The sequence below is a fragment of the Gadus chalcogrammus genome, chromosome 4, assembly GCF_026213295.1.
Source record: "Gadus chalcogrammus isolate NIFS_2021 chromosome 4, NIFS_Gcha_1.0, whole genome shotgun sequence".
Classification (NCBI taxonomy): Eukaryota; Metazoa; Chordata; class Actinopteri; order Gadiformes; family Gadidae; genus Gadus; species Gadus chalcogrammus.
The window spans coordinates 20,303,847-20,329,101 of NC_079415.1; the positions used below are offsets into that span (position 1 = coordinate 20,303,847).

Genomic DNA, 25,255 nt, shown 5'->3' on the forward strand with positions numbered 1-25,255 from the left:
CTCAAAGTGCTTCAAATATAAACATTGTCATACAATAAAATAAAATAATAGGTAAGTAAAAGAAAAACATATGCAAAAAATAGAAAGTTAAAAAGGCATTTTAGCATTAAAATAGAAAATAAAGGCAAAGTTATTTAGCAGAAAGCTATAGCAAACATAAGTCTTCAGTCTTGTTTTAAAGGTGCTCAGAGTTGGGGCAAGTCTTAAATCCTCTGGGAGTTTATTCCAGCTATTTGTTGCGTAGTAACTAAATCCTGCTTTCCCATGTTTTGTGTTTACTCTGGGGATAATTAACAGATTGGTCTCAGAGCTTCTTAGTGGTCTAAAAGGCTGATGTAGTGGAAGCATATCAGTTAGATATTTTGGGCCTAAACCATGTAGGGATTTATAGGTAAGCAACATGATTTTAAAATCAATTCTCTGACTTACAGGAAGCCGATGTAACGATTTCAGAATTGGTGTAATATGATCACATTTTTTGGTCTTTGTTAGAACTCTAGCATGATTGAATAACACAACTAAATACCTACTATTCTCACAATTGCACTCCAAATGTTAAATTGCAACAAATAAATACCATCCAGTCCAATTATTCTGGTATGATTTCATTCTTTCAGAATCTCGGCAACCTTACCGTTGACGAGCGACTCCAGGTGAAGACCCTGCCATGAAAATGTCCAACTCGGTCACAATGGAAACAACGGTCAAAGCCTGCATCGTTGACGACGTAGGGAGCGACATTACCTCTTCCCACTCCGGGCCGACCAAGGGCCTGGCAGCAACCCTGACGTCTTTAGCCATAGAAGAAGGCAAGGAGGACCCAAAGATGATGATGAAGATCAAGATGGTGAGTACATGTGATGCCCATTGGTCCCTTGATTGGACGATGTCTGGGTTGACGGGGGGAGAGGGGAGGGGGGGCAGAGGTTATCTTGGGAACTGCATTTTCTTTGTTGGAAAAAGGTTTAATGCTTGCTAACGCATGCTTACTGCTAACTGTTGCTCTTCTCCCTAATTGAAATAATGAATTCATTAATAATTAATATGTTGAGTGAATCAATGCAAAGGAATATTTACTATATAATACGAAGAAGAACCAAAGTGTATTGAACGATTGTCTTCACTAGACTAAACCGTTACATGCTGTGAACAAAGTGAAGTTTTAAGATTATAGTGGCCGTCTCGAAGATGTCTTTTTTTTTCCCCTCAGTGGCGCTCGTTGGTGATGAGGAGTAATTGTTCCCAAAGATCCCTACTGAGTCGCCACCGCCACCCAGTTCATAAAATGTATCATACCACAAATGCGGGCCATAGGCTCCATCACCATCGTGTTGCCTCTTTCAGCAATACATCGTGACCTCACAGACATTTATCTATGTGAATATTGGGAGAAGGTTTTTCATGGCATTATTCCCAACTGATGCGTCCTCTCGTGTTATCCAAGTGGCACTGCTTCGACAGCGAAGAGAAGAGCAGAGGATCGTTGGAAGGGGGGAGGTGAAGGAGAGAGGGATCGTTTTTCCAAATCTTGCCCCTATAAATAGGAATCGGGCCAAACTGGGCGGACGGACGGAGCGAGGGGGGGAGCGAGAGAGAAAGGGAGAGGGAGGGAGAATGAGAATCTGGAGCCCTGTTCCTGGTTGATCTGCCAACTTCCTGCATCTGTCACTCTGGTACGGATAGACAGCAGGAGAGAGTGAGGCAGGGAAGGAGAGGAGGAGAGAGAGACTGATGGAGACAGATTGCTGACGGATAAAGAGATGATAAAGACAATGGAGAGAGGTTGGGAGATGGGTGGGAAGACTGCTAGAGAGGTGGATAATGAGGGAGAGGGGGAGAAACGGGGATGGAGGTAAAGACTGAGGGAGAGACACGGAGAGAGAGATGGGGACACTAGTTTGGGGAGAAAGGGAAGATGGAGGAAGGGAAGAGGACGAGGAGGGATAGAGACCTGCGAAAAAGAGAGATGTGGAATTGAAGAGAATTTGATAAGAGACAGAGACGGAGTGAGAGAGAGAGTAACGGAGAGAGAGGTTAAAAACTGATGAGGGAAATGAAAGGGAGCGACGGAAAATGGATGGGAGGGAGTATGTGGAGGAGCCAGTAAGGAGGAGGTGAGGCTGAGGGAGGGGGGGGGAGGGCGCAGCCATCTGCCTGGGGCACTTGTCCTCTGCAGCAGAGAGCCGACACACACATACCAACACACACACACACACCCACACACCTCCTACCCTCTCCAAATCCCTCAGTAGCTTCTGCTGACTCCAGCTCTTTTCCTCTTCACTTCTCCTTTCTTTTCCCTTTTTTCATTTCATTCCATTGTTAGTTTTCTGCAATCGTCACGCACACTGTTCAATTAGTCGGTCCATCAGTGCACGCAATCTCTCTCTCTGTCTCTTTCTCTGTCTCTGACTGTCTCTGTCTCTCTCTGTCTATGTCTTTCTACCTCCCTCAATTGCTCTGTCTATTTCGCTCTCTTGCCCTCTCTCTTAACCTTCTCTCAGTCTCCCCAACTCTTTCTCTCTATTTATCGTTCTATCTCTTTCTCTATTTCTGTGTTTATTTCTTTCCCTCCATCCCTTTCTCCAAATCTATTCTCTCTCTCTGTCACTTTCGGAAAAGTTTGTCAATTTGTCCTCTGTGGATCTATCCGTTCCTTTAGTGCTAAATTTAATTTGCCTGGGCAGTAAGTGTGTGTGTGTGTGTGTGTGTGTGTGTGTGTGTGTGTGTGTGTGTGTGTGTGTGTGTGTGTGTGTGTGTGTGTGTGTGTGTGTGTGTGTGTGTGTGTGTGTGTGTGTGTGTGTGTGTGTGTCACCATGTAGCAGTAATGGATTGAGTGAGATTTGGGCAGAGCCTCCCTTCCTCTCACCCCCCCCCCCCCCCCGCCAACGTATACCTGCAGCTGAGAGTCCGTCTGTTCAGTTACACACACACACACAAACACACACATGTCTGTGTGTGTGCGCGACCGACTGCTATAACAAAGACATATGTTCACCTGGTGATAAGAAAAGCAAATTATTAGCAAAATATACATTTGCCATACAGCTTGATATGCAATACATCCTGTCTGCGCTACGGTCTTTGAGCTTTCACCTTACCGTGGAAATAAGGAACAAGCCTATAGTATAAAAAAAGGATTTCTAGTGGGAATGAGAATGTGTGGTGGTGGTGGACCAGTTGGGAGTATTGTACAGAAACACACCGACCTGCCCGACCCAGTCGGCCCACTCTGCTGCCAAGGCCCGTTTGAAGAGTGTAGAACAGTCATATATAATTCAACATCTTTCAATGTTGAAAGGAGGAGGGTTGGGTTTATTTTATTGTATTTTCCCCATTCCCCCTGATCGGCTGGTAGCCAGCCCAGGCACTTTTGAGGCTGAACGAAAACATATGGAGAGCTTTTCTGCCTTTTTTATTGCAATGCATGTTTGGAACGCCTGCCTGTATGTCGTCGGTTCAGGCAGTGGTAGCAGGAAAACATTAAGGCTAACACAAAAAGAGAGAAACATACATAAAATATGCTTACTTTGGTTCAGCGAATTAGCTTGTGGCACCTATTAGCTAACGAGCTGATAGACATGCTTAATTAGTCTAATTAGTTGTGAAGTAATTAGTCTGATTGCTATATCACAATAAATGTCTTTACATTCCCTTCAACAGGACCATGCCTTGCTTTTTGTTGTGTCAAATTAGGCCGCGAATCAACGTTAATGTTGCAGTTTTTCTGCAGAACGCAGCCCAAACTGCAGCCATATCATTTCCCCACCCACCCTGCCTTTTGTTAGCAAAAGAGTTCTGCAACACGAAGGCGGTCTTGTCTGCCTCCCCCCCCCGTCCCCCTCGGGGTCCCGCTACGGCGGCGGGACTCTCGCGCGTGGCGCTGCGTATTACAGCCATCAATCATGTCAGGAAATTACAATTTAAAAAATGTCAGCCTTGGAGAGGGCGAGGGAGTGGGAGGGGGGTGAGAGAGGGCTGTGGAGTGAACACTTAATTGAAGCATCCCGATATTTCCCCCGTCGTTGTTATTGGACTGCCCCCCAAGGTGCTGACACTCCTCCGTTAAAAAAACCGACCTAAACCCCTCTAAAAAAGACAACTGGGGTGTGTGTGTGTGTGTGTGGGGGGGGGGGGTTGTGAGTGAAATAATTGTAGACTGGTTTTGGTGATATGCTGTGAATACAGCCATGAAACTTTGTTTTTTCCCTCCAATATGTTCATGTTGTTCTGTATAACACCGTTGAAAGGATGCCTTATATTCCACCTTTCACCTCAGAGGCCGAACAATAGAACCAAATGGGTTTAAAACGTTTTTGCTTTAAAATAAATATGGTAAATGAGTAGTCTGAACATTAATCCAAACATGTATTTAAAATACATTTGACATGTTTCCCATATTCCACTACTCTCAACAATAATATTACACATTAGTAAGCAGCTGACAATTGTCAGATAACTTTTTTGATTGGAATGGTTGCCTCTTTTTTTTTTTAATAAAAATGGGACCAGAAACCATGCTAACGTAAAAATAAATACCTTGGCAAACGGTTTTGTTTATCGCCGACTGCGTGTGTGCTGCCTCCGCTGTCGTCAGGGGCAACAATGCAGTCGGTTGACAGTGTTTAATTTGATATGCGAGAGATCGACCAAATTCGCCGCCTCTTTCCTACTTGTCTCTATTCTTGCGTTCTACTCCTGTAAGGCAAACGGTTGTCAGGGCGAAGAGCGAGGAAGCAAATGTTTTTATCATATTGTATTAGTTTCTCTTCTGGAGGCTTCACTCCGGTGAGCCGTCAGCTGCGTGCTAACGGAACAGCGGGGAACGGTACAAATACGTCTTATTGCTCTGTTAGCGGTGTTGTTGTGCTAATAGTGTGTTTATAATCTTAAACTCAGAGCCCCCCCCCCGCCGCCGCCGCCACTTTAAACAAATGTACGTCCTACTGTTAAATGTTATTGTAGTATTTCCTTTGCTCCATTGGTGCTTCTACAAGAAGAAAACAAATTATTTTCAGTGGAAAACAAATCATGGTCAGATTCTGTTTTAAATCCGGTTTAGGTCGACCCGTGTGGACACCTCCTCCATAGTTCCCACAGTCATCGTCAAGACAGACTGGTCATGCGGCAACAATTACCGGCTTAGTTGACCATTAGGGATGTCCCGATCGGATCCACATTGGTTGGATCCGCATCGGTATTGGTCCGATATCGGAGGGGAGTAAGAAATATGATCCGATCCGCGCAGCGTGTCAGGTGATAACAATTGTTAGTGTAAATTAGGCGCATGCGCATAAGAGCTACCACATGAGAGCTACCTGTTGAAAAAACATTTCAGTAGTGTGGCTGTATTTCAACCTTAAAGAAGAAAAAAGTACAACAGCCTGGGCCTGGCTGTTGCGCGGCTCTCCTCGGCTGTTGCTGAGGAGATGCGTCGTCACACGCACCAATCTCGGCTAGAGCGGATCACAGCTGTTGTGATAACCACAAGCTGGGCGATCATAAGCTAACCATTTCCGACGTCGCGGATGTCCAATCGATTAAAATGATTCATCTATTGGAAATATGATTATTATAAATCAGGCTTTTGTGTGTGGGGACCCCCATTTATAAGGCTAGAGGCTAGCTGCTTCTTACATATCTGCTGTACTCCCGGTAGAAGCTAAATGCTAAGTAAGCAATCTTTTTCACGTCATGATATCTACACAAACAATATGCCAAATGAAAGAGACTACAAGGAGTCCAACCGTACAAGCCTTATTGTTTTGTGATCTTATCTCGATTAACTAGATGTGAAAAAATAATGTCAACACTTCCTGGTTACCACAAGTGATGACACACATGCATGCATTGCATACGCACAAGCGCACCAACCTGGTATCACACGATTTTGTGCTCATGCGCACAAACGTCTATCTATTGAATCGTGTCCCAGAGCACGATTGTCCGACTTTTTTCGTGCTACACAGAACGAAATGTAAACCAATGCCTTCTGAATGGGAGCGTTTCTCCGATGTTTCCGTGCTACACAGAACGAAATGTAAACCAATGTATTTTGAATGGGAGCGTTTTTCAGACGAGAGTGTGCACAGACAGTACAGTGCAACCTCTAGTTATATATTTAAGCAATAGATCACGACAGGCTGTGGTATGTGCTCATTATACCACTGTTAAGGGGCGTTGTCCGGCCCTGACGCGCAGCGGAGGGCCGGCGACCCCCTTCACAGTGGTATAATGAGCACATACCACTGACTGAAGTGATCTATTGCTTTTATACAACGGATACTATTATGACAAAACGAAAGTCATAGACACACTACATTTAAAAAGAAACCAAGAAAGTCAAAGTAGCCGTTTTATTAAAGAATACAAAAAAGTAGTCACTCCTGGCTGCCTTCAAAATGCACGACGGTCGCTATGCAACACACTTTAGCGTCCCTCCGAGAGAAGGCTCGGCTAGAGCGGTTCGCCGACAATTTATCCTATGGAGCAGTTCACTCGCCGTGTGCCTAAGCTTTCGATAGTCTCTCCATCGCCTTGCTCACTCCCGGAGTAACAACATTTACACCCTCTCCATCATTCAACATATTTTTTACTTTGTAACTGTTTCCACTTCCAGGCGCGGAGTGATATGCAAACTTTCACAAAATGATTGGGCGTCATAGCAGTTATGTATACGCCAGTGGAGGCTTCTCCATTGAGGAGAGGGAGAAAGATCCTCCTTAACATTGTTGAGAATAAAAAATGTAGATTGCCCAGACTACTGTAATGAATTAATGCCCTTAAATATGACTACTTTAATGCCTTTGAATATATAATGTTCGTTTCCCTGGGTAAAGGGACATTAGCATCCCCTATCGCCTTTTGACAATTACTTCAGGGAGGAAGGTCCTGCGCCGCAAAACCTTTGCTGCGCTGCGAAACGTTTGCTGCGCCGCAAAACTTGATTTGCTGCGCAGCAAAGGTTTGGCGGCGCAGCAAAGGTTTGGCGGCGCAGCAAAAGCATTGCGGCGCAGCAAAGGTTTGGCGGCGCAGCAAAAGTTTGGCGGCGCAGCAAAAGTTTGGCGGCGCAGCAAAAGTTTCGCGGCGCAGCAAAAGTTTCGCGGCGCAGCAAAAGTTTCGCAGCGCGGGAAGTTTTACCCGCGGTGCTTCTGAATTCATTCACAACCATGGCCGACATTACGAGCAATGCATGTCTTTACCTGTTGTGGAGGAGGGAGAGACGTCAGAATGCCCGTCGTTTATGGGTTCATGAGACCATTCGGAGCCTGGAAGGCTGGTGCTGCCTGGCACCCAACTGGGTTTTGTTTGGGGTTGTTATTCTAGCCCTTTAGCATACTCATAGTTTAGTTTAACTGTAAACACAACTACACTACAGAATGCTGCTTTGTGGGTTTTTTCGAGTTACTAAATAAATGTAACGGTAGTGAACTCTAGGTCACTCCTAGGGAGTAACACTGATTGGCTGTTACGGCATGTCACTCAGTGGCAACGCCTCAGTGGCAACGCTGTTGAACGCTGATTGGCTGTCATCACGCGTTTGCTGCCGAAAAGTTGAAATATTTCAACTCGAGCAGGATTTGTCGCACCGCAAAATACGTGAACGCACCCGCCGCGTGCTGCGCTGCAAATCTAATTTTGCCGCGCCGCAAATCTAATTTTGCTGCCGGTTTTCTCGTCAGCAAGTGCTCCGGCAGCAAACCTGCAACGCGCCTCTAAATTCACTTTGAATGGGATCTTGCTGTGCGGCAACTTTTTGCATCTTTTGGTGTGAACGCAGGGACGCAAAGCAGGTGAAATCATCTGAAGGATAACGAGATTCTAACATTTGCGAATAAAGTGTACAATGGAAAAATTGGAAACAGAGGACATTGTTCATGTTTAATTACACAAAGCATTCCATTCATTGAGATACAGTGCTAAGTTAGCGGCCAAAGAAAAAGGTAGACCACTTCGCAAAATCGAGATCACCAAAAGTAATGGCAACGTCAGTGTTGTGGGTGCTACATGGTTTGCTAGGTACTCATGGCTTACTGGTAGCATTACTAGCAATCGACTATATTGCTGGCCCTGTTTGCTAATGAATAATGGCAAATCTCCAACGTGGGCTGTTCATGGTTTCCCTGATGTGAAAAATCTTGATAGGGCAGGCAACCAAATGCCACGACTAGTGTCAAGTTCACGTTGGTGCTGCTATGCGACTTTCCTTGCTAGGCGCCATGCCTATAGATCAGGTTGAATCTAGAATAATGTTCTCATTCTTTTACTAGTTTGCTACTACTGAACGTTCTGTTTGATATTGTGAAAATGGTGTGGAAAGGTTGAATGATTCAGAGCATGATGCATTTTAAATGGCATCACTTTTGGTAAGTCTTTTCTTAAAACAATTGTACCTGAAAATAAACATAGCTAAATTACAACCAATAACTTCAGTCATTGAGGGCAAAAATAGGCCCAGATTTTTGTATTTACTTTTACAAATCAAGAGTAGGCCTGATTTGACTAATGGGGTTTGCATAATTTCCTTCTGCCCTTGTAGTCCATTTCAAAGACATGCTGTCCACCAGCTTTCAAATTACATTGATGCCACTGGTGGCTTTGTATGAAATTGATTCACATAACTATCCCTCCCTACTATTTTGTAAGAGAGAGAGAGAGAGAGAGAGAGAGAGAGAGAGAGAGAGAGAGAGAGAGAGAGAGAGAGAGAGAGAGAGAGAGAGAGAGAGAGAGAGAGAGAGAGAGAGAGAGAGAGAGAGAGAGAGAGAGAGAGAGAGAGAGAGAGAGAGAGAGAGAGAGAGAGAGAGAGAGAGAGAGAGAGACGCCTAATTTTGCGAGATTCGCGACCGACTCATTCGTTCACAACGAACGAATCCCGAAGGTGAACGACAAGAACTGGTTCCCCAAAACAAGAGAACTGGTTCTTTGATTCTTTTTTTTTTTTTAACATAAAACAAAAATATGGTCACGTAAATAAAATATACAAACGAACAGAGCTTCGTCTCCCCGCGACCTTATATTGATTGAGTCTACAACGTTCTCAAAGATTCAGCCAATGAAAGGTAGCAATGGTGTTGCTATGGCACCTGGGGAAACAAATGACAAGGTGGTACCGTCCGCTAGTGGTGGATTCAATGATTCGTTTCCGTGACCCAGTTCACGTGATTCCGTTTGCCACGAGGAGTCGTTCGCGAATCGTTCGTTCGTTCAGTCGAGTTTCCGGTAGCACTAACTCCATGCACCGTGCAATGGGGTCCATTCCATGATGCGATTGACCGCTACCGGAAACCAGGCTGAACGAACATACGATTCGGGAACGACTCCTCCCAGTTCAGTCGAGTTTCCGGTGAATCGATTCACCGGAAACTCGACTGAACGTGGAGGAGTCGTTCGCGATTCAGCCTAGTTTCCGGTAACGGTGAATCGCATCATGGAATGCACGCCATTGCACGATTCTCAGTTGAGTCAGTCAGACTCAATGGAGTTAGTGCTACCGGAAACTCGTTCGTTCGTTCAGTCGAGTTTCCGGTGAATCGAATGGTGAACGAGACGACCGAACGAACAAGAGAGTCATTCGAACCGGTTCGCAAACGAACGAGCCAACACTACCGTCCGCCACACACGTTAACTAATGATCGCTGTAGGCTTCAATATCATGCAAGCACTTCATACGTTTTCTTTTTCTTTTGTTCTACAACACAATTGCATGCTTTAATAAAGTATTGTTTTACCTACCATTACGAGTCTTGTTTGGTCTAATATTAATAAGCAGTGCTTAGAGCTACTTGGAAGACGTCATTTAATTCTTACTGCACGGCTTTATGTATTAAGGATATTTATGAAAAAAAAGGCACGTATGTGCTTTATATATGCTTAATATTTACACTTAAACTGGGTAATTTCGCCAGAACATTAGAAAGTCAAAGTAGTAGGCTACATGCATGCATGTTGAACATTTATTCAATCATTTCATTGACCAACAATATCCCGTCACACTTGGTATGGAACGAGTTGTTCGGCGCCAAACTTAAAGGAGAAAGAGGGGGGGGGGGGGGGGGTCTTGAAGTCTATAACCCAAGCAAACATGTAAATCCTTCCACTGTCAAAAATATTTTTCTCGATCTTTCTCTGTCTTGCGTATCTTGGGTCATGCCATTCGACGTGGGCCCACTCATATATCCCCCTACATTTCCGAAAATAGACTTGACCTGTTTGGCAGAGCAACGGGCGTTTCTGGCAGAGCAATGGGCGTGTTTGGCAAAGTAATGGGCGTGTCTGGCAGAGCAATAGGCGTGTTTGGCAAGTGGCTCCGGCTGCAGATAGACCTACTTGGAGTGTACAGCAGTGTTTCCGCTAGAAGAAATGGTGCCGGTCATGTGACCGGGAAGGTTTCATTTTACCGGTCAAATTGGAAAGAAATCGGTCGGATATTGTCCGTGTTTATTGCACTTAAAAAAATGTATAGGCAGGCTATATAAAGAAGAAATTTGTGATCATATTTTGATTCGCCATGGTTGTTAAATACCGGTACTCCGCAAAGCTTGCCGCCGGCTTTCGCTAGCTTGCCGCCGTTTAGTTCATAAACCTACGGTAGTCTATAGCGATCAATTTGAACAAGTGCACAAAATGTAACAACTTATTTATTTTATCACACAGGCTACGCTACAATCAAAACCCTCATTGTTTTACATGAATTGGCTAAAGAAATGACTACTGTAGCATATTTAAACACAATTCAAATGAACACATTCAAAAGTATTCCTGCTCAATTTACAAGGTTGAATCTCCTCGTGACTGAATGTTTGTATACAGCGCGCATGCTGTATGCGCGCAGCGGCGCAGGGTTGATGCGCTCCACTTTTTTCTGTGGATAACCAGCGCCTTGAATATTCCGCATAAAAAGAAACCGGATCGTTTTCGCCCGTTTCGCCTCCGTGTGGACGGGGCCTTATTTCCAATCGGTCATTCTGACCGGAGACATTTAGAATTTTCGGTCCTCCTCATTTTTTTTACCGGACAACGGGAACTCTGGTACAGTGCACCCTCTAGTTATATACAGCATATGTCAATATTTACATTTTTGCATTTTTGAAGCAGACTTCCTCAAAAACTGAAAATAAATAAATAAAAATAACCGTGCTCCACAGAACGCAATGTAAACCAATGCGTTTTGGATTGGAACCTTTCTCAAAATATACATATATATATATATATATTCATTATTTAGGAGAGGACTATATAGTGCATCAGTGTCCATCTCTATGGCTCCCTCTCTCTCTTTTCCACTGTTTTGAGAATTCACATCGATATAACGAGAAAGAATGTAATGATAACGGCAAGAATATAAAGGCTCCATGGTAATAATATATTAAATATAATTAAATTACAGCGTGTAACGAGAAAATGAGACAATCTAGTTGTGGGCCAGCAGAGGCTGAATTTTAACCAAATACATTTTTATTCTATTACGTTTTTATATTATGAATAGTTTAATATTTTCTGGTATACCTGAACCACACTTTGGTGAAAGTGGATTTTCAACGGTCAATTAGGCTACAGATCTTGTTGACGATAATTGAATAAAAGCTACATGGTCTAAATATTAGAGGCTAACTAAATAATTGTGTGTATATATATAGATAGATAGATAGATAGATAGATAGATAGATATAGATAGATATAGATAGATAGATAGATAGATAGATAGATAGATAGATAGATAGATAGATAGATAGATAGATAGATAGATAGATAGATAGATAGATAGATAGATAGATATATATATATATATATATATATATATATATATATATATATATATATATATATATATATATATATATTAAATTGATTCAATTCAATATTAAACCAATGCATTTCCATCTGGAGATTTCTTTCGACTTCAGAAGGGGGGGCCGTCTGCGCAGTGCACGCTCTAGCATCATCTTGTTATAAAGATAATTTAATAAAAGCTAGGCCTACATGTCTACTTATAATATAACTAAATAATTGTCGATAAAAAATATGTATACAATAGGCCTATATAATATATATTTTTATATTTAATTAATTCAATATTAAACCAATGCATTCCAATCTGGAGATTTTTTACGACTTCAGAAGGGCTGCGCAGTGCACGCTCTCGCCCCCCATATCGTTCTATTTCCCACAGTTTAGACTTGTAATTACGTTTCTTTTGTATTCAACGTGACTCCTTTTAATTTTTTTTATCACTGTCCGGTGGCTAGTAGGCCTAGGCTATAACGTCACTCTGAGAGATGTGCACGGACACATTTAGGCAGTGTTATTTGAAATAAGTCATTAAGTTATCATGTGTGAGAGGTAATTTCTCCTCTTGAGTGTGTAGGGTGTGTATTGACAACACAGTCTCACTCCGAGAACGTATACCGACTGTTGGCAAGGGCACTTTAGCGTCGTTCGCTGATGGGAAAAGTACCCTCCAGCGTCGTCTGCAGACGGATATATGGCATACAATGTTATGCCATACCCGGCAATGTTTGACGTTCAGAGCGGGTGCTCCAGCAGCCCATTCACACCTGTAGGCCTATTAACCCGACTACGGCTCTAAGACGCTGTGAGCATCTTTCCTATTGGATCGTCCTTAGGATATTTATTTATTATATAGACTACGGAGACCACCAGACTTCCTCGAAGCAACGAGAATGGTCTATTAAATTCAAGATGGGTTTGCGAGAATAGGGATAGTGCCATACCGTCAATATGAATTTCATTCAGGCTGTTCAATGGTCATGATACAGATCTTGTTATAACGATAATTGAATAAAAGCTATGGTCTACTTATAATATTATAACTAAATAATTATATATATATCTATATATATATATGACCATTGAACAGCCTGAATGAAATTCATATTGACGGTATGGCACTATCCCTATTCTATATATATATATATATATATATATATATATATATATATATATATATATACACGTTAAATACCATATCCAGTTTTATTAATACTATTTAGTCATTTGGAAGATGTTGCCTTGATTATTTCTAGATAGATTTCATCAGTGAGCAGGATGGGGTTGGGGGACGTTATGCTCAAGGGTACCTACGGAAAAAGGCATAGAACTCAGAACCTTTCCTCTTGGAGGCCCAGTACGGGGCCTCCTTCCGTGCACCTTTTTGAAGCCACAGTCTTGATGGTGGGGTCCATTATAAATAAAGCTGTGTGTCTCCCTGTGTGTGCAGGACGGGGGTCCAGCCCCACACCACCGCCCCGCAGCTTCTCAACCGAGAGGCCTGCCCCCGGGGGAGGAGGAGGGAAGAGGAGCAGAGGGCCGGGGCTGTAGAAACTCCACGGAGAAGGAGGTGAAGAGTCCCAGGAAGACGTTATCAAGAGGTCAGTGTGTGTAGCATGGTTCTATCTGAACGTCTGCTTTGAGGATTTCAAATCAGGGATCATAGATACAAGTTTCATGTCTCTTTCATCGTCTGAACTCTTAAGTTAATAGGTTTACGTCTGACCTTCGGGAAGTTCCGTTTCATGATCACTGGCCGTGATTCAGCTGATTTCAGATCAAATCAAATTGTATTTATAAAAATGTCATGCAGTCAAATGCAACATTAGAATAATACCAACTCCAATTAAGGGATATTGACAGGAGGAACCAAAACAAGGAGAGATGATAACATGAGGCCAAGAACAGCTAAGGCCTCTTTCATTAAGTGAGTGCTGCATGCAGCACTTCTTTCTTTCTAAATTTCTTTATTATTCTCAACAAACTTTGGGACCTATCTCCTTCTTCAATTTTACCCCTAGAGACTCCATTCAAATGTTAAATTATTCAGAATAGCTGTGAAGAAATCTGGTACTTCAACTGTAGAAGTAACGTAACTAAATCAAATTTCAACTGTTTATCTTCGTTCAAACCATTTAACAAATCTACACACTTGTATCTTCCATAATATCTAAACGGAATTTCAATATCATTTAAACTTTCTTCAGAATCACAGTTTTAGTTTCATACCGCTTCGTTTTCAGCTGCTTTCATTGAAGACGTCTGGCCATTCTGATACACCTACTTCTTATGACATCGTAACTCAATCCTTTTTCAACCGTAGCAACGCCGGTAAACAAACCCCGCGAAGCACAATCCCTACTGAGCTCCCCGCGCTACGGCCATCCGGAGGCGCAGAGCTTTTGTCCGTGATATATATATATACAATTATATTATATTATCTCACACACAAGCACGCAGTGCAGGGCAATACATTTGACGTTTCAGATTCTTCAGTTCAATTAATTGTACATTTCTGCATTTTTAGCAATGCTTTGCGCTTTTCATTCACCTGTCACTTTATTTGTTTCCAACCATTTACATTTTCTTAAATGGTGTGCATGTTTACATTGTTTTTAGAGTTTTGAACTTTTGTTCAAATCCCTTCACTTGATTTAAGCATCACCATTGAATTTGTTAATTGCTGTAATTTCTTAGGATGTAAACTGGTACTTCAACTGTAGAAGTAACATAACTAAATCAATTTTCAACCGTTTATCTTCGTTCAAACCATTTAACAAATCTACACACATCTATTTAACGTCTGTTTACGTCTTCAACTATCTTTATTAAAACATATTTTCAACCTCACTTTGCACTACAGCACTCACCGCATTTTCTGCAGGAAATGCATTTTCTAGTTGACTCTGTGTAGTCAATCCTTGCTTTACCCCTCAACCCCCCTCCCCCCCCCCCCCCCGGTCAGACTCCAGCCAGGACTACACCGATTCCACAGGCATCGACCTCCATGAGTTTCTTGTCAATACGCTGACGAACAACCCCAGGTACGCTCTGAAGAACAGAGATATAATCATGCGGTTAAAGATGGCCTATCTGACTCCCAAATACAGTTCTAACATTCTGTGTGCCCGTTCAGGGACCGTATCACCCTGCTGAAGCTGGAGCAAGATCTGCTGGACTTCATCCGTAATAACGAGTAACTATTTTATTAAACCTCATGTTATTGTATAGACAGAGTAAACTGAAATTTGGAACTAGCACCATATAGCACTGGGTAAACGGAGGCGACTGCATGCTTGTGCTAGTACCACATTTTCTGTGCAAAATTTCAATCAATCTTTATCTAGATAGACATTCAAGAATAAACCGAAAGGGATGATCAAATGGCTGCGACATCAAAGTGCCAAATAGCGAATATAAGAATAAAGAAATAACAATAACCTAATAATTCATCACTACACGATTGCTAAATACAATAAAGTTACATAAGTGCAATAATAGCATAATAGCAATAATTAACACCATAAAAATGCTATAATATGTTCCCAACTAGTGATTTCCGTGATCGTTTCCTTGCAGAAGCCAGAGAAGGAAGTTCCCCCCGATGACCTCGTACCACCGCATGCTCCTGCACCGCGTGGCCGCCTACTTCGGCCTGGAACACAACGTGGACCCCAGCGGCAAGTCGGTGGTTGTCAACAAGACAACCAGCACCCGAATGTGAGCCCCCTGGCCCATCCTCTCTGTGTCCGTAGAGTTTGAACATGCATGCTATTATTCAATGGATCTGTTAGCTCGTATGCTACATCATTCGGTGCTACATTCAGTGTTATTTATGTGCTATTTGGCAGCTGTAAGGTTTTGTGGGCTTGGATCATTAAACAAATTTTGGGTAAAATAGCATGATATTTGAAGGGAGATTTGGCAGACAGTCTCTGCAAAACTCTTTTAGGGGAGTTTTTTTTTTTTAGGGCAGGGGTTCCCTACCTTTCATGTTCCGAGGACCGGCATATTCATTAAAAAAATGGAGGACTGGTAGTCAATTTGAATGCCTAATTTTAAGATTAAGAAAAGCATGTGGCTTTTTTTCAAGATGGTTTATATGTCATAATCACAACAATTATACACAACCCCCCCCCCCCACTCCCTCCGTGCCCTCCTCCCCGGCAGACCCGAGCAGAAGTTATGTGACTACATCCAGGATGAGGTGCGTTCGGACGAGGGTTTCCCAGGACGTCACGTCCTCAAGAGGGACCACCTCAGCTTCGATGACGGCTCGGTATGGTTTCTCTCTGATTCTCCTCCTTATTTCCTTTTTGTCCGGGCTTTTTTCTTTCCCTCCAGCGGTCACTTTTCCTTCATGGCATGATAAGAGAGAGGCGACGTGACATACGTGTGTGTGTGTGTGTGTGTGTGTGTGTGTGTGTGTGTGTGTGTGTGTGTGTGTGTGTGTGTGTGTGTGTGTGTGTGTGTGTGTGTGTGTGTGTGTGTGTGTGTGTGTGTGTGTGTCTACACATGTGTGCGTCCCTCCAGCAGGTCCGGATGCGTCTGAAATCAGACATGAGGAGTAAATCGATGGAGGAGCGAGAAGAGGAGTACCAACGGGCCCGCGACTGGATATACGAGGTGTGTGTGGGATGAGAGAAAACTGCTAGAATGAGTGGTTTCTGTAAGTTGGTAACCATAGATAACTAGCATGTTATGGCCCAAGTTTGATTTGGCGTACTGGTACCTGCAGTGTGTCTTCCCAGAGGGAGCAGGGGAGCGAGAGGGTTGGTTCTCGGCGCTAGTTGCTGAACGAGACACTTGGTGAACACTGTTGTTTCGGCGGCAGATCAGTTAATCGCTGCCGTGTGTTTTTGTCGCAGCACTACGCAGCATGCTAACAAACAAACAAACTGAATTGGAAGCACGTCGCCCGCGGTTAGGTTAGGTCATGGCTTCTCAACGGGGGCGTTCGCACAACCTAGGGGGGGCGCTGGGAACTTGATTATCTTTTTAATTTTTTGGGAGGGACTTTAAACTTTCTTTAAAATAGCCTATTTACATTTATTGGTTTCTAACCCCTCTACCGTCTCAGCTACTTTTAACGGTCTATGGGCAGTGTAACAGTGGTCATACAGAGCGGTTCGGTCCTGCATACGCCCGGACTCCCATTACATCAGCTATCGTCATGATCTCTATAGTATGGCTGATAAACATAACCCAAGTTTGCGGGTTTACAGTTCAATAACCAACAAACAACCCAATCAAACTGTCAATGAATGAATGGCTTGGGAACCGCGGGCACCGTGAGCACGGCCATGGCACTGTTTGATTGTGAAAAAGAGAAAGAAAAAAATTGTTTCATTGCCCGTTTTCCTCCTTCCTCTTGCAGTTGATCAGTTCCAGCTGCTCTGAGCATAGTCTCCATGAAAAGACTGTTGCATTTCTAATACAAAATATATAGGCCTAATTAGGCCTCTGCGCGCAATCTGTTTTCGCGGTGCCTGTGTTGCCCGGGCCGCGGTGCCCGTGGTTCCCGGGCTGCGGTGCCCACGTTGCCTGGGCTGCTGTCATGGTGCCCGCGGTTCCCGGGCCATTCATTCATTCGGGGCACGGCGGGAGATGCGAGAATGCCATGGCCGTGCTCACGGTGCCCGCGGTTCCCGGGCCGCTGTGCCCACGGTTCCCGGGCCATTCATTCATTGACAGGGCGCGAAGCCCGTGCTTCCCGGGCCCCGGTGCCCACGGCTCCCGGGCCATTCATTCATTCGTTCACGGGGCACGGCGGGAGATGAGGGAGTGCCCTTGCCGCGGTCACGGTGAATGAATGTTCAATCCAACCATTTCTTCCACAACTCTTCTTTCTTGGCCAAGAGATCGATTTCGATCTCTCTCCTCGCTCCCTCTCTCCCTCCCCCCCCCCCCCCCCCCCCCTCCGTGTCTCTCTGGAAGTTGAATTGGGTTTATTACAGTGAAGGACACTGAGTGCCGAGTGCCGATGGCGATTATTTTCAGAGAAAAATTACGATTACGATTTAATCGGCCGATTAAAAACAAAACAAAGAAAAGCCTATGAAACGTAGTTTTTGATACCTTAAATATACTTGAAACACTTTTGACGAATATGTGAATTGAATGCAGAACCTTTGAGTGTTTTAGAATACATTTACAGTCAAAAATGAGTGTAATGTAAAATGTAAAATAAATAACTAACTCCCAATGTGCTGCGCTCGTGAGCAGTGACTAACACGTGCGTGCTGAGCAGTATGGTCTCACCGTTAGAGTCTACAGTATAACAAATTAACATGGCCTGGGACCTAAGAGAAAAACAGGCACAACATGCTCAAACAACGCGTCTTGTGTACATTGGTGAGGTGAGCGCGCAGTTGCTCAAAAAAGGTTTAGAACCACTGGGTTGGGTGCAACCTGGTCTCACCATGAATCCATGAAATGACCACGGACGCCTAACTCAAAATCCACGGAAATACGCCAATTTCCATGATATGGCCACGGATTTTGCTCCAATGCAAGTTAATGACACTCATATTCCATGGCACACACACACAGATCCCTGTCTCCGCGAACTAGTCGACCACTGGTGCTTAACTCAAAATCTGTGGCGGCCTCACGGAATCACTTAAATTGTCCGTGATGTGCCCACAGAATGCACCCATCTTGAATTTAATAGACCATTTTCGTTGCTTCGGGGAAGTCTGGTGGTCTCCGTATAAAATAAATAAATATAAATAAATATATAATTTGTGTGTATATATATATATATATATATGTATATATATAGGCCGATATATTTATTTATTTTGTTGCTTCAAGGAGGTCTGGGTGTCGCCGTATATAATAAATAAATAAATAGATATTTAAGCAATAGATCACGACAGGCTGTGGTATGTGCTCATTATACCACTGTTAAGGGGCGTTGTCCAGCCCCGACGCACAGCGGAGGGCCGGCGACCCCATTCACAGTGGTATAATGAGCACATACCACTGACTGAAGTGATCTATTGCTTTTATACAACGGTTACTATTATGGCAAAACGAAAGTCATAGACGCACTACATTTAAAAAAAAAAAATAATAAAGTAAAAGTAGCTGTTTTATTAAAGAATACAAAAAAGTAGTCCCTCCTGGCTGCCTTCAAAATGCACGACGGTCGCTATGCAACACACTTTAGCGTCCCTCCGAGAGAAGGCTCGGCTAGAGCGGTTCGCCGGCAATTTATCCTATGGAGCAGTTCACTCGCCGTGTGCCTAAGCTTTCGTTAGTCTCTCCATCGCCTTGCTCACTCCCGGAGTAACAACATTTACACCCTCTCCATCATTCAACATATTTTTTACTTTGTAACTGTTTCTACTTCCAGGCGCAGAGTGATATGCAAACTTTCACAAAATGATTGGGCGTCATAGCAGTTATTTATACGCTCATTATACAACAGTTAGGAACCAATCAGATCGCTGGATTCAGGCCCCCCGTTGTATAAAAATAAATATATAATTTGCATTTATATATATATATATATATATATATATATAGGCCTATATATTTATTTATTTTGTTGCTTCGAGGACGTCTGGTGGTCTCCGTATATAATAAATAAATATATATATATATGTATAAATAGTGTCTATACATACATACATGCATATTTATTTTCATACACGGAGACCACCAGACCTCCTCGAAGCAACGAAAGTGGTCTATTAAATTCAAGTTGGGTGGGCGAGAATAGGGATATAGTGCCATCAATATCAATGGTCGGATAAAGATCTCGTTATAACAATAATTCCGATGAAATCGATGTAACGAGAAAGGATGTAATGATAACGCCAAGAAAATAAAGGCTACATGGTTATAATAATTTAAATATAATTAACTTATAAAGCGTATAACGAGACAACGAGACGATCTAATTGTGGGCCAGCAGAGGCAGCATTTTAACCATATTCGGCCTATAACCTTATATGTATCATATGCTGTAGTCCTACGTATATGCTAGTTTTTTTATATGATGAATATTTTTTTATTGTCTGGTTATACCTGAACCACATTCCCCATAGAAAAAGTACACCGTGTTAGTTGGCCTTTCCGTTGATTGGATTGGTGGAAGGGGATTGTCAATGGTCAGATAAAGATGTTGTTATAACGATAATAGCTGCATGGTCTACTTATAATATTATAAAAAAATAATTGTATCCATAATATATATTTGAATAGTTAATTAATTAAATATTAAACCAATGCATTTCAATCAGGAGATTATATTCGACTTCAGAAAGGATTCGTCAAAACAACAATCCTATGGTGGTTGCCATCAACCCCTTCCACCCCCCCCCCCTCCCCCTTCCAACAGTTATCGTATATATCCATATGCACTTCTTTACGACCTATGGCCGTTATTTCATTTTCTGCAACATCCACGCTGCATTTAATACATGTTCATGTTATATGCACAATATTCTGAGCAAACCCCAGAACACATTGTTTCTAGATTCCTGTGATAGGAGCGGGACGTTTTGATGAGGAACATTAATATACACAATGTATTCACCGTTCACGTTGCAAACAACTTCATGAGTTCAAACATCTATGCTCCAAACCACGTTAATGACGTTAGGGGCGGTGTCATGCCAAATTTGTACCGGGTGCCAAATTTGTACCGGGCACGTCATCAGCTGTCCGTTGCCAGGCAACGGACAGCTGATTACGTAAGGGTTGTCCGTTGCCAGGCAACGGACAGCTGATTACGTAAGGGTTGTCCGTTGCCGGGCAGGTTTCAAAAAACATTCGTGCTCATGTTGCCAAAGACGAAATAACATAATACAGTTAACGGATCGCTAGATAACACTTGTTTTTACTTTATATTTGTATTGTATTTAATTGTTTAATCAAATGTAGCTAGTAAACTGAGTGTTTAAAGCGGTTTTTAAAAAACATTCGCGCTCATGTTGCCAAAGACGAAATAACATAATACAGAAAACGGATCGCTAGATAACACTCGTTTTTACTTTATATTTGTATTGTATTTAATTGTTTATTCAAATTTAGCAAGTTAACTGAGTGTTTAAAGCAGGTCAAGGACGAAATAGCACAATACAGATAACGGATCGCTAGATAGAAGGTTCGCGAATGTTCGTGAACCTTTCACATCATTCAACGCGATCGTCCGTTGCCAGGCAACGGACAACGCGATCATCTGTTGCCAGGCAGGTTTGGAATGGATTACGTATGGATGATGTGCCCGGTACAAATTTGGCACCCGGTACAAATTTGGCATGACACCGGCAACTGAGCTGCCGTCAATTGTGTTGTTTTTGTCGTAAACAAGGAGTGGTGCAACGGTTCACGGCACTGGACCGTCCATGCACTGGACCCGTGATCCGTACCGATCAACCCTCACAGTTCGGGATGCAAGTGATCCGCGGGTCGGCTGATAAAAAAAGAAAATGAAAGAAAGTTGTGCGTTCACGTGATCAGCGCATGTTTAAAGGATTATTCCGGTCTTTAGCACATTGAGCCCCTTTCTGGTTCGTCTAGGATGAAATATAGTGGTTGACACACCGAAATGTTGACTATTAGTCCTTTCTCTGGTATTTGGCTCATTTCGATTCGCCCCTGCCTGCTTCAGAATGGCCGGCTTTAGGCATTCACAAACCTGTCCTTAAAACAACCCTAAACGTTTGTTTTCAGAAATGTGCAACTCACAGAGTGGTTAGTGGTGTTCGTTGATGTTCCTAATCAAGTATCGTAGCGAAATACAGTTTCTGTCAAGGTTTATTTGGCGTTTCGTAAATCCCAATGAAACGGAAACCGAACCGGAAGCGAAAATTTTCTTTTTTTATCTACATTAATTCCAAAATTAATCTAGATTAAAATGGCAAACGGCAAAAAATCTGTTAGTTTACCTTGACAGCGGTCAATTATACTGGGCAATGGTGATTTATCAAATATAATTCACCGCCGGAAGTTGTGAAGTGCCCATGCAAGTGAACGGAGCAGTCTACAGCATTGAAGAGAGCCGTGTAATAATCCATAATAATGTAAGGTTTAGAAGTTAAATATTTGAAAGTTGTAGAATAAATTAATATAATTTATATTGGAGTTAATTTGCTAGAAATGTACTTACAATTTTTAGTCAGTTAATCATTTACATATTTATGTTACACAATTATTACATATTTACATGTTTACATATTTAACAGTCAGGATATTCTGTTGAATCTGCCTCTCTGATTCCCTCCCGTTTACCTCAGTCTAAATTCTAGCTTCTGATTGGTTAGTTCAGTCACGTGATGGGTCAGAACAAGGAAGTGTTTGAAAATAGATCAAGCCCCCAGGAACACTGCATACTTCCGCAATCCACCAGTGCTCAGCGGCCAAGCCTGGTATTGCAGCTGTTTAAGCGGGCTGTGGACGGGTCCCTCAAATCATGGGACCCAGAAGTAGATATCTCCGTTCACTCCAATACAAGTGGGGAACAGGAATGTGTCTCCGCAAAAAATGTCTGGATATCAATCAAAGGCTCATAATTACCTTCATGCCATGTCCTAAATTTTTTAATTTTTTTTTCTTTTCAAAACGCCACCTCAAGCGTTTTATTAGCCGTTATCTCAAATTATTTTTTGCTGGGGAAGAGGGGTGTGCAGCTGAAAGGAGTCGTAGTGAAACTAATGGCATCCGAGAGGGCCTTGTTCAGTGCTCTGTTAACGTGTCCGATTTTTGGACTGGTTCATCTGCTGCTCAATAACTCTCGCGGTCCTCTGCTTGCGATCATTGTGATTCATCATGTATTGATCCATTTATTCAAAAGATCCAAAGACAAAGAACAGGTGCATTACGGTATCATTTTATATTGTTGTTGGACCGGAGTGGGGGGATGGGCACGCATGCGTTCTATATTTCTGCATCCGGTACGTCATGAAATAGGACGTAGCCATAGACCCATGATGCGGAAGCATATCGCTCCTTGATGTTGCCCTGCGCCACTGAGCAATTTACATAGTGTAATGACCACAGGCGAGGTAGTAAGCGAAGTAAGTTGATAGCAGGTTTATTAGATTCCACAATCGGACAGACAGGCGCAGCTCAACCGGAAAACTACAACAACCGAAAACTCCCTCCTGGGGGGAAACCCCCGGAACCCCCTCTCAGAAGGCCTGCCCCTTCCTCCCAAGCCCTGTGACGCTACATTACCCCCCCTTCACAAAGTTCCTCGCCCCGAGGAATCACAGAAAAAAAAAAAAAAAAAAACAGCCCTCAGAATAACGTAACTTCTCTTTAACATAACGTGCTTCAACCCCCCCCCCCCCACATAACAACAGGCACAACGCTGAACAACATTACTAAACTCATCTTACAGATAGCAAATAGTCTTTTAAGTGCCCTGGTGGCCCCCTGGGCCGTCGAGAAACCCCTCCCCGGGACTCCGGTGTAAGGGGTACGGGGTCTTCAGCACCGGGGAGGGGAAGGGGGGACGGGGGGCAAAGGGTATCGGATACAGGGGAGGGCCGGTTATCCCCGGCAGCTGGGGGAAAGGCGTCAGACCGAGGCCCCGCCGGTGTCGCCGGGGGGGTGGGCTTTGAGGCGGCAGGGCGGCAGCGAGGGGTAACGGGACCCCCCTGGGCCAGTGGGGAGGCACCCTCTTGGTACGGAGCCAGTCTGTCTCTGTGCAGTGCCACCCTTCTTCCTTTAGGTGGTAGGTGCAACCGGTATACCACCTCACCCAGCCTCTCCAGAACTCGACAGGGGCCCACCCAAGGACTGTCCAGTTTAGGGCATCTCCCCTTCTTCCTTTGGGGATTGAACACCCAAACTAGCTCTCCCGCCTGGAAATGCCGGCCTTTGCTTTTTATGTAGTAATTTATTACATAAAAAGGCGATCTTGGAGTCTCCAGGCGATCTTGGAGTCTCCTGGCATACTCAGGGCCAGGGGAACAGTCTGGGGCATCCGGTGGACGACCGAACGCTAACTCCGCCGGGGTACAAAGCTCTCTTCCCAGCATGAGAAGGGACGGCGTGCATGACGTAGACGTAGACTCACGGCATTGCAGCAAGCCATAAGAACCAGGGGAAGGTGGTTATCCCTGTCTCTCTGGTGCTGGGAGGTGAGGATGGCCAGCTGTTGGCCCATGGTGCGGTGGAAGCGCTCCACCAGTCCATCACTCTGCGGCCTCTGGGGAGTGGTGCGGGTCTTATGGATGCCCAGGCGCTCACACATAGTGGAGAACACCCGGGACTCAAAGTTTCTCCCCTGGTCGCTATGTAAAGTCTCTGGCACCCCAAAACGTCTGAACATGCCCTCCAACAGGGTGTCGGCCACGGTCTCAGCTTCCTGATCGGGGATGGCATAGGCTTCGGGCCACTTGGAGAAGTAGTCGATGGCAGTGAGAACGTAGCGGTTGCCACGGTCCGAGCGGGGCAGCGGCCTCACCACATCCACCGCCACCCTCTCCATAGGCGCGCCCACCAGAAACTGCTGAAGGGGAGTATGTGAGCGCCCGGTGGGGCCCTTCCGTGCGGTGCAGGGGTCACACCGACGGCAAAAGTCCTCGACATCCCTCCGGGACTGGCCCCAGTAAAAACCCTGGCGTAGGCGTCGGAGTGTCTTTGCAACCCCAAAGTGCCCCGACCCTGCGGCTCCATGCATGGCCTCGAGCACTGCCCCCTGTAGGCCCTTGGGAACCACAACCTGCCACCTCTCTTCGCCCGTGGCCGGCTCCTTCCAGGCCTGCTGCAGCACGCCCCGGCAGAGGCGCAGGGCCCCGAACTTGGCCCACAGTCCCTTGACATCTCTGGAGACGGCGGCCACCTCCTCCCACGGTGGTTTTCGCTGAGCCTCCACCCACTGCAACACCGGCTGAAGGTCGGTATCATGCTCCTGCTGCTTTCTCCAATCGCCTCCATCTATGGTCTCCAACCCTCGGCAGACGACCTCCAACTGCTGCACCGCGGCGCATCCCTCCTCCTCTGCCCGCAGCTCTCTCTCGCGGGCCTCCTTCCTCTCGCAGCAGCGACACCCCTCGGCAGCGCAGGGCCGCCGAGAGAGTGCGTCGGCATTGGTGTGTCGGGCTCCAGCCCGGTGTTCCACTCGGAAGACGTAAGCCTGGAGTTCCTCCAACCACCTGGCCACCTGCCCTTCCGGCTCTTTGAAGGTCATAAGCCACTGGAAAGCAGAGTGGTCGGTCCTCACTGCAAAACGCAGGCCTCAGAGGTAGTACCTGAAGTGACGGATGGAGAGCACTGCGACCAAGAGCTCTCTGCGGGTAACGCAGTAACGCCGCTCCGCCTTGTTAAAGGCCCGGCTAAAGTACGCCACCACTCTCTCTCCATCAGGCCCTACTTGGGAGAGCACCCCTCCCACCCCAACGCCACTAGCATCGGTGTCCAGCATGAACGGCAGCGAGGGGTCAGCTGGGGCCAGCACGGGGGACTCGCTCAGGGTATGCTGAAGGCTGGTGAAAGCCCCCTGGCA

At 44.5% G+C, this 25,255-nt stretch overlaps 1 protein-coding gene across 1 annotated transcript in view; it reads left to right on the forward strand.

The window, feature by feature from the left end:
- Window positions 1–25,255, forward strand: part of LOC130380926 (R3H domain-containing protein 1-like) — a 64,891-nt gene that overhangs the window by 14,367 nt on the left and 25,269 nt on the right. Inside the window, exons 4-10 of the mRNA XM_056588356.1 lie at window positions 618–847; window positions 13,238–13,388; window positions 14,753–14,831; window positions 14,924–14,983; window positions 15,367–15,507; window positions 15,958–16,066; window positions 16,321–16,413. Coding sequence (XP_056444331.1) covers window positions 668–847; window positions 13,238–13,388; window positions 14,753–14,831; window positions 14,924–14,983; window positions 15,367–15,507; window positions 15,958–16,066; window positions 16,321–16,413 — 813 coding nt within the window. The 5' untranslated portion in view covers window positions 618–667. The remainder of the gene's footprint in view (window positions 1–617; window positions 848–13,237; window positions 13,389–14,752; window positions 14,832–14,923; window positions 14,984–15,366; window positions 15,508–15,957; window positions 16,067–16,320; window positions 16,414–25,255) is intronic.